Here is a 10,728-nt window from a genome sequence, read left to right as displayed (position 1 = left end):
TGATAAGGGATCCCCTTTCGGTTTGGCCCACTGCTCGTGCACAAAATGTCTGTGCCAATTCTCCAGCTTCCTGTTGAAAATGACCAGACCTTGCGTCTAGTCCAAGAACTCTGCCCTTGCTCACTCAGAACATCCTGCAGATGAACCAGTTCCCATTCCTTCAATTACAGCTCTCCACACTAACCATCTTCTCTGTGTTTCATAATGCCCCGCTCGGCCTCATATAATACCCGCTCTGCCTCATATAATGCCCGCTCGGCCTCATCTAATGCCCGCTCGGCCTCCTCTAATGCCCGCTCAGCCTCATCTAATGCCTGCTCGGCCTCCTCTAATGCCCGCTCTGCCTCATCTAATGCCCGGCTCGGCCTCATCTAATGCCCCCTCGGCCTCCTCTAATGCCCGCTCTGCCTCATCTAATGCCCCGCTCGGCCTCATCTAATCCCCGCTCTGCCTCACCTAATGTCTGCTCTGTCTCATCTAATGCCCGCTCGGCCTCATCTAATGCCCGCTCGGCCTCATCTAATGCCCGCTCTGCCTCATCTAATGCCTGCTCGGCCTCATCTAATGCCCGCTCTGCCTCATCTAATGCCCGCTCTGCCTCATCTAATGCCCGCTCGGCCTCATCTAATGCCCGCTCTGCTTCATCTAATGCCTGCTCGGCCTCATCTAATGCCCGCTCTGCCTCATCTAATGCCCGCTCTGCCTCATCTAATGCCTGCTCGGCCTCAGATAAAATGCCCGCTCGGCCTCATCTAATGCCCACTCTGCCTCATCTAATGCCTGCTTGGCTTCATCTTATGCCCACTCTGCCTCATCTAATGCCTCCTTGGCTTCATCTAATGCCCACTCTGCCTCATCTAAGCCCGATTGGCTTCATCTAATGCCCACTCTGCCTCATATAATGCCTGCTTGGCTTCATCTAATGCCCGCTCTGCCTCATCTAATGTCTGCTCTGTCTCATCTAATGCCCGCTCTGTCTCATGTAATGCCCGCTCGGCCTCATCTAATGCCCGCTCTGCGTCATCTAATGTCTGCTCTGTCTCATCTAATGCCCGCTCGGCCTCATCTAATGCCCGCTCGGCCTCATCTAATGCCCACTCTGCCTCATCTAATGCCTGCTCGGCCTCATCTAATGCCCACTCTGCCTCATCCAATGCCTGCTCTGCCTCATCCAATGCCCGCTCAGCCTCATCGAATGCCTGCTCTGCCTCATCTAATGCCTGCTCTGCCTCATCTAATGCCCGCTCAGCCTTATCTAATGCCCACTCTGCCTCATCCAATGCCTGCTCTGCCTCATCTAATGCCCGCTTGGCCTCATTCAATGCCTGCTCTGCCTCACCCAATGCCCGCTCAGCCTAATCCAATGCCTGCTCTGCCTCATCTAATGCCTGCTCTGCCTCATCTAACGCCCTCTCAGCCTCATCTAATGCCTTTTTGACCTTATCGAATCCCCGCTCTGCCTCATCTAATGCCCACTGGGCCTCATCCAATGCCTGCTCAGCCTAATCCAATGCCTGCTCTGCCTCATCTAATGCCTGCTTGGCCTCATCTAATGCCTGCTTGGCTTCATCTTATGCCTGCTCTGCCTCATCTAATGCCTGCTTGGCCTCATCTAATGCCTGCTTGGCTTCATCTTATGCCTGCTCTGCCTCATCTAAAGCCCTGTCAGCCTCATCTAATTCCTTTTTGGCCTTATCTAATCCCCGCTCTGCCTCATCCAATGCCCGCTCAGCCTAATCCAATGCCTGCTCTGCCTCATCTAATGCCTGCTTGGCCTCATCTAATGCCTGCTTGGCTTCATCTTATGCCTGCTCTGCCTCATCTAATGCCTGCTTGGCCTCATCTAATGCCTGCTTGGCTTCATCTTATGCCTGCTTTGTCTCATCTAATGCCTGCTTGGCCTCATCTAATGCCTGCTTGGCTTGATCTTATGCCTGCTCTGCCTCATCTAATGCCTGCTTGGCCTCATCTAATGCCTGCTTGGCTTCATTTTATGCCTGCTCTGCCTCATCTAATGCCTGCTTGGCCTCATCTAATGCCTGCTTGGCTTCATTTTATGCCTGCTCTGCCTCATCTAATGCCTGCTTGGCCTCATCTAATGCCTGCTTGGCTTCATTTTATGCCTGCTCTGCCTCATCTAATGCCTGCTTGGCCTCATCTAATGCCTGCTTGGCTTCATCTTATGCCTGCTCTGTCTCATCTAATGCCTGCTTGGCCTCATCTAATGCCTGCTTGGCTTGATCTTATGCCTGCTCTGCCTCATCTAATGCCTGCTTGGCCTCATCTAATGCCTGCTTGGCTTCATTTTATGCCTGCTCTGCCTCATCTAATGCCTGCTTGGCCTCATCTAATGCCTGCTTGGCTTCATTTTATGCCTGCTCTGCCTCATCTAAAGCCCTCTCAGCCTCATCTAATGCCTTTTTGGCATTATCTAATCCCCGCTCTGTCTCATCCAATGCCCGCTCAGCCTAATCCAATGCCTGCTCTGCCTCATCTAATGCCTGCTTGGCCTCATCTAATGTCTGCTTGGCCTCATCTGATGCCAGTGACACCTCTTATCTTGTCTCTATCCATGCTCACATTACCAAAACTTTGCGGGTGCAATGGTCAACCCCCGTGCTCGATGTTATGGTCTCGGGGTACTTTCAAATTCTGCGCATAGATCACCCCTCTAGTGATGGAGGTGGCAAGGCAGGCATTTTCAAATCATCTTTGAACTGCATCGCTATGCCCACATTCTCCACCTCTTTTGAATCCATCCTATAAAGGTTTCACCTCCTGTACCATGCTGCTATTTCCGGTTCCCTCTTTCTTCTTCAAGCCCTCCCCAGCCCTACCCATTGCACGGGTACTACCCTTGATCTGATCATGTCTTCGCCATTCCCTTCTCTCTTCTCACCGTCTGTATTGGTATTTTGGTCTGATCATTTCCTGCTGCCTTTATCGACCTCTAAGACCAAACCCCCCCTCGATGGCCACGTCCAATTTAGGAAAATACTGTCCGTCCCACCCATTTCCCAACCAAGCCTGTATTTGTCTTGCAATGCATTTATTCAGGACACCTGGAATAACCATGCACCTATAGTTTAGAAAAATATCAAAGTTAAATCAAATGCTCCCTCGTTGACCCTCAGCCTTACAAGTCTCAAGTGCCTCGTTTCTTAAATTAAAAAGATGCAAAAGCAGAGCAGCTAATTAAGGGGACTTCACTCTAGGCTAATCCCACAAGCAAATCATTGGAACTGCTAAGTCTCATTACTATCGTAAAAAGGTATGCAAAACAACAAAACAACAAAGGAAATTTTACCGAATGAAAAACCAACGAAAAACAAAAATAACACATTTTGGAAAAACATAAAAATGGGGTTGGGAGTGGGAATAGTGGTTTTGGGGGTGAGGAAAAGTCTAACAACAAAAAAAAGAAGTGGGATGTGGGGGGAACCCCCCAAAACAGCAAAAACGAAATGTGTTATTTTGGTTTTAGTTGTTTTTAATTTGTTAAAATTTCATTAGTTGTTTTTTCATTCGATGAAATCACAGGTAACCTCGTAAACACCATCCCTGAGGCTTCAACCCATTCTTGATTCCTGCCCTCCTCCCCCCTCCCCCCACTTCCTTGCTTTCACAGTTCTTCCATGACAAAGTGTCTACAGTTCAAGATTGCGTCCCTGATCTTGCCCTCCTTGGCCCGGCTTAACGTTCGGTTCCTCTTTGGGACTCTGGTCCCCCCATGGTCCCCGCCACACCGCAGCTTGCGGACACTGTGCATTCTGTTACCTTCTTCCCTCCCAGTTCTGCAAAGAGCTGCTGCTTCTTTCAGGTGGATCATGAATACTGCCCAGATTTAGAGGTTCTTTTTGGCTAATCTTAAATCTGGAAAAATGCACCCAATCCCTGTTGAAAAGAGCTCACCATGAAAGCTTTGACTTTCACAACTTCTGGCCCATCACATAGCTTCCTTTTCTTGGGGACCATATTTGAAGCCACCACTGCCCACCATCCAACGTAAACTCCATCTGACCCCTGTCTCAGGAGGATAGCTCAGGGGCAACCTGCTCGCCTTGGAAGCAAAATGACATGGAACAACGCAGGTTCGATCCCTGGGTCCGCGCTTAGACATCTCTAGGTAATAAGTGCGTTATAAATAACCTATCATAACCACTAATAACCGAATAAGAAACTATCTTTTTGGTGTCTGGGCAATGTGCATCATAGAGACAGCAACCCTGTATCTTTTGGATGATGCTATGAGAATCCTCGATGATGATGGTCGGGCCTGCCTCCTTGGCCTTTTCGAGTTCTCGGCAGCATGCCGCATGGTCGATCTGGAACCTTCCTTACTCTTGCATGCCAAAAGAGGGCTGCGGGGGAAGTCCTGGACTGTTGTATTTTCTGACTTGACAATCTAAGTTCATGGAGATTGGGTCGTGAAGGTCGCCCGCCCATTTAACGCCGATGGGGTCGATCCTGCCAGCAAGGCTTTCCAGCATGTATGTTGGGTCGCTGAAGGACCTTTTGGAGGGTGAGGGTGGTGAGGCTCATCCGTATGCTGAGGACACCCAGTTTCGCCTCAGGTGATGTTACCGCGGCCCTGCTGAAATCTACAGGATGATGGCGTTAATGTCACAGCAGCCATTGAGTCCGCCTTTCAGCTCTTACCTTTTCACTTGAGTGACTTTCACTTAACGGGGGTCTACTTGTACAATTAATTTTACTTTGAATGGTGTACGCCGGTAGGATGCTCAGTTTAGTTTATCTACGTTGTCTCTTTGATTACCTGTTTCTTAGGTGCAAACTTAATTGGAACATTTACAGCCATGAGGAAGGAGTTCAGTGTCCCTTCAGCCAAAGCCAAAACAACAGTACCCACCTCAAGACCGACCTTCTTGATAGTATTAGGTTGGAATTTTCTGTCAACATTTACCAGGGCCAGGATGTCAGGAATCATGGCCAGAGGTTGCCTAAAAAAACGTGGAGTTGCTCGTATAAAACACACAGTACGGCAAAATACAACACTAAACACGTACGCTCTCATGCCTTACAACGGAGAGCGCTGTTTCTAGCACAATACAGGTTGGCATGACGACGGAGTAAACAAACGCCATGCCGTGCGGCCACCTGCATGAAATCATGTGACACCCAAACACGTAACGTCAGCAAATTAAAACTCACCCCAAACCCAGGACTAGTTGCTTCTAATTGAAGATACGGATTTGTTTTGCTTCATGTTTCCGTCACCCTGTATTTTGGATTTCAAGCCCTTGTTCCTGTCTTAGTTTTGCTTCATTTTAGTTTGGTTCCATATTCAGCACTGCATGCCTGGTGCGCTCGGCCCCTTTGTTCTGAGGCACTGTATGCCGAGCCTATGCGGCTTTTCCATCCCGCCGTGCTGCGCCTGGTTCACAGCATTGGACGCTGAGTGCTTGCGGCTTTTCCATCCCGCGGCACTGTGTCTGGTGCATGCAGAACTTGAAGCTTTCATCGCTGCGTGCCTTGTACACGCACTGGTTTCCAACTTTGCAACACTGTGTGCCTTGCGTATGCAAACCCATTTCTCCTATTTCAAGTTGCCAAACCACATCTTGAGATATACGGACTGCCCTCTGCCTGATCCTATTGTACTGTACATGACCGCACGTTGCCGAACCATACCTTCTGTTTGATGCAATACCTTCTGCTTAACCCTACTGTACTTCAAGAGCCCGCAAGCTGACACATCAAACCTTCTGCTTTACGGATTGCCTTTTGCCTGATCCTTTGGTACTTCATTAACTCGCACATTGGCAAATTAAAAGTCTTCGAACAACGGACTTCTTCACACCCTTGTTGTGCACTACACACCATCTACTGCTGTCAGAAAGAACCACTGCCAAGAACATTTTTCTATCTTACTCTTGGATTACTGGAGAGACTAGAGACGCTTGCTGTTTTGTCTGCATAGGTGTCCTCATGCCGTCGGGGTAGGTTGTTTGCGACTTTGGGATTGCCTCACGGATCCTTCTTCTCTGATACCATCGGATCTATACCGACAACATACCAACACGTTCTAGGAGTAGAACACTGTCCAAAGCTGGTAAGACTGTTTTCTAGTTGCTAAATAAGATTCATCATTCTATGGTCGAGCAGTCTTCTTAGTAGGTCTTATTCCTTATTTCTCCTCTTGTTAGGTACTCAATCTCTCCCAAAATTTCTACAGAGTTATCATCTCCAGCCTACACTATTCTTGGGGTTACCTTCTTAACGCAGGTTGGTGCGACTTGTCAAAGTGTTAGTCTTGATCACTGCATACAAATCGTTGATACTGATTACTTCTCTTGTGTTTCTCTAGCTGTCGGTTCCAACGGTGTGTCTCCTCTTCCAACTATTGGATCCCTCTGTCTGGTACCTATTCAGCAGAAAGTTACAATTGTAGGAAGAAGTCTTCTGCGACTCCTGTCTGGTCAGACATCCAGGTGTCCTGTTTATCAAGTTATTGGCTCTGAAAACCTAACAAAATCAGACGCCTTCACTATGGAGACCACCGACGCACTGGAGAATCTAGTTCGCCTTGTATCAGAATTACGGGCGGACATGACAGCTGCACACGATGCTATGAATCGACGCATTGATGCATTACAACAGGCAGCTCAGCCTACCGGGGCTGGGGCACATGCCCATCAGGCGGGTTCTGGCTCTGGGTTTCCGGTACCACAACCAGATCCGGTCCCAGTTCTTATGTCAACACAGTTCCCTCTGGCACCTCCGGAGAGGTTTCATGGTGACCAAAAGCATTACCGCACGTTTATTAATCAATGCAGACTCAATTTTTTGTGTCGCCCGGCTTCATTCCCAGATTCCACCACCAAAGCTGCATTTGTCCTTTCCTATTTAGGCGGGACCGCAGCTGCATGGGCTTATCATCTTTTGGAAGAAAACAGTCACATGTTATACGACTGTGACGCTCTGATCAATGCTATGGCTCGTGTCTTTGATAGACGGTATAAGACCCAGGCCACTGATCTAAAGCTTTTGAATTTACGACAAGGCGATTCGCCCTGACTCACGTATATGGCTCGGTTTAATCAGCTAGTGGCCGAAACCAGTTGGCCTGATGATAAAAAAGCCACTGTATTCTATAATGGTCTGTCCGAATCTCTGAAGGACACTCTGCCTACTGTTCCGGTAGTCCCAGAGGCGTTTCCGGAACTCCTTGATTTAGTACTGCAAATTGATGTTCGCCGTGCAGAACGAAAAGGTGAAAACCGTCCTCTAACTACTACACTACCCCGTGCACAGCCATCAAGTGACACGGGACCAGAACCCATGCAGATAGGGATTGTAAGGGGTCCACTCACTTCAGCTGAAAGAGAAAGCAGAAGATTGAATAACCTCTGTATTTATTGTGGTTCCTCAGAGCATTACATCCGCTCATGTCCTAAGAAACCAGCTAAGAAGGCGGGAAATGCCAGGACTCGGCAGTAGACGAGGTCGCTCTGTCGGGTCATTTAGGTATAGATCTCGCTCCTATCATGGTTACGTCTCCCTTTACGATACTAATGTCTTTCTCTTATGACCGGGTAGTCTCATGGACTGTTTCTGCGGTCATCGACTCAGGTGCCACCGGTAACTATATAGACATACAGTACGCCAAAGAGATAGGGATTCCTGTTGTTACTAAGAAAAGACCTGAGATCGTCAATGCAATTGACAGTACTTCCTGTTATCTGGATTAGTGACAGAAAGTACCATTGATTTACAGATGGTCAGCAAAGAAGGTCATGGGGAAGTAATTTCGTTTGACTTGATCGCCGCACCTCAATACAAAGTGATCTTGGGCCTCCCTTGGCTTTTGTTGCACAATCCATGCATAGACTGGCAGACCCATGAGGTCTGTTTCTCCTCTGATTATTGTGATTCCCATTGTTTTGAAGGACAGAAACACCAATCTCATAGTCCTTGTCATCACCTCAAAGATACTGACCGGGTCGTTGGTTCTGTTAGCAGTCATGCCATACCCGCTGAGTACATGTCCTATGCGGACGTGTTCGACAAGTCTGGTGCAGAACTTCTGCCTCCACATAGACCATATGATTGCCCGATTGATTTGGTCTCTGGAGCTGCTATCCCTAACGAGTGTTTATGTTCTCTTTCTCAAAAGGAGAATGGCATCCTCAAGGAATACATTGACAATGCTTTACGTACTGGTTTCATCCATCCTTCTTGGTCTCCTGCGGCGCCTCCTTTGTTTTTTGTCCCAAAGAAAGAAGGGGACCTGAGACCCTGCATTGATTACCGGGATTTGAACGCCATAACCATCAGGAACCAATACCCCTTGCCCTTTAATTTCTACGCTCTTAGATCAGCTAGGGGCTTCGGTCCTGTTTACGAAACTCAATTTGCAGGGGGGCTTATAATCTGGTTTGAATTTGTGAGGGTGATGAATGGAAGCCGGCTTTTAAAACTCAGTATGGGTTGTTTGAATACTGACTTATGCCCTTTGGGTTGTGCAATGCCCCGGTCACGTTTCATAATTTTATGAATGACATCTTTAGAGACATGATCGACCATTATGTAATAGTTTATCTCGATGACATCTTGATTTATTCAACCTCACTGAAGCAACACATCGAACATGTGACATCTGTACTCCAACGTCTGCGTGAAAATCATCTTTACGCCAAAGCAGAGAAATGTGTTTTCCATGCAACTGAGGTGGAGTTTCTAGGATATGACCTGACTAGTAAAGGTGTACAGGAGAACCAGCAAAGGCCAAGGCAGTTTTGGAATGGCTTGTTCCTACCAATCGGAAGGCTTTGCAATCTTTCCTCGCATTTGCAAACGTCTATAGGTGTTTCGTCAGGTCATTTTCAGGGTTGGTAGCCCCTCTTACAGCTCTTACTAGTAGCAAACGTTCATATGTTTGGTCTTCTGAGCATCAACAGGCCTTCAATGCTTTAAAAGAGGCTTTTACCACAGCCCTGGTGCTACAACACCCTAATCTCTCTCTACCCTTCTATGTAGAAGCAGATGCATCAGGGATTGCCATAAGGGCCATTTTGTCCCAAATATGTGACGACTCCGGTCTTCTTCATCCGGTTGCTTTTTCCTCTCATAAACTCACCCCTTATGAATGCAATTACACCAGAACAGAAAGAGAACTCCTTGCAATTTGTGACGCATTTAAGGAATGGAGACATCATTTGTTGGGTGCTCTCACCCAGTTCAAGTGTATACAGATCATAGGAATCTTCTGACTATGAAATCTGTTCGATGTTCTACCTCTCGCCATGCTAGGTGACATGAATTTGTTTCAATGTTTGACTTCCAAATAACCTACCGGCCTGGTCATCTTCATTCCAAGGAGGATGCACTCTCACGTATGCATGGTTCTGGTCCGGAGAGAGCAACTGACAAACTACTACTTCTGCCCAATCAGGTGGTCTGTAGCTGTACGCCTCAATCATCCTTACGATCATCTCTAACGGAGTGGGTTGCTTCACGACCGGTTGAGATCACTGATTACAATCTGGATGTCATACAGTCTCTACCTGTCGTGGGTTAGCATCCGCACCCCTTTTAGTGGACTTGCTTTAGAAACATGTGTTTTGCTATTTTGGTCTTCCTTCTGTCATAGTTCCGATTGAAGTTCACAGTTTACATCCCATTTCTAGCAATCTCTGACAGCTTCTTTTGGTATTGAAGATTGATTTTCAAGTGCATATCATCCACACACTAATGGCTGGACGGAAAGTGTGAACGCAACATTGGAACAATTTCTGCGTTGTTGAATCCTACAACATCAAGAGTCATGGTTGTCCGTATTAATTGCGGCCGAATTCGCATACAACAATTCATTACACACTTCTATGGGCGCTTCGCCATTCTTTGCTCTTTACAGCCAGCATCCGAGGGCTTTGCCCATAGAACCGTTGCTGTCACCAAACAACCTTGCTGCCTCTGATTGTGTGAGGCAGTTAACAATGGTTCACAGAATTGTTGAGCAATGCCTTCAGGAAGCACAGACTAGTGCCAAGGCCTATGCTGACACACATCGTTCACCTGCACCCGTATATCAACCAGGTATGAAGGTCTGGTTATCCACCAGACATCTGCGAATTCCAGGTTGCAAAACTTTGTTACCCCGTTTTATAGGTCCTCACGATATCCTTCGGGTGATCAATCCTTCAGTCGTTAAGTTGGTATTACCTACATTCTGGCGGGTTCACCCAGTTTTTCATGTATCACTAGTGAAACCATTCCAGTCGGGTACGCATCTCTCTGCCCATCCTTCTCCTGTCACTGTACATGGCTCCGATGAATATGAAGTCAAAGCTATTTTAGATACACGCATTCGAAGGGGCATTCAAACCTATCTGATTGACTGGAAAGGCTATGGCCCCGAGGACCGGACATGGGAACCTTTAAAGAACATTCATGCTCCTCGTCTCCTTGCTTGCTTTCATGCTTCCATGGGGATGGCTGGACCTTCGGGGGAGGATACTGTCAGGAATCATGACCAGAGGTTGCCTAAAAAACTTGGAGTTGCTCGTATAAAACACACAGTATGGCAAAATACAACATCTAAACACGTACGTTCTCATGCCTTACAACGGAGAGCGCTGTTTCTAGCATGATACAGGTTGACATGGCGACAGGGTGAACAAACTCCACACCGTGCTGCCACCTGCAGTAAATCATGTGACACCCAAACACGTAACTTTAGCAAATTAAAGCCCACCCCAACCCAGG

The 10,728-nt window shown here is 47.6% G+C and overlaps 1 protein-coding gene across 1 annotated transcript in view; it reads right to left on the bottom strand.

Annotated features, from left to right (window-relative positions):
- Positions 1–857: 857 nt before the first annotated feature.
- LOC138527160 (aspartic and glutamic acid-rich protein-like) overlaps positions 858–10,728 on the bottom strand; it is a 35,823-nt gene continuing 25,952 nt past the window's right edge. Inside the window, exon 2 of the mRNA XM_069638267.1 lies at positions 858–1,330. Within this exon, the coding sequence (XP_069494368.1) occupies positions 858–1,330 (473 nt within the window). The remainder of the gene's footprint in view (positions 1,331–10,728) is intronic.

Source organism: Ambystoma mexicanum, chromosome 14 (genome assembly GCF_040938575.1).
Source record: "Ambystoma mexicanum isolate Mex_15411 chromosome 14, UKY_AmexF1_1, whole genome shotgun sequence".
Lineage (NCBI taxonomy): Eukaryota > Metazoa > Chordata > Amphibia > Caudata > Ambystomatidae > Ambystoma > Ambystoma mexicanum.
The sequence above is the reverse complement of the archived record's forward strand: the minus strand, read 5'-3'. Positions and strand labels throughout refer to the sequence as shown.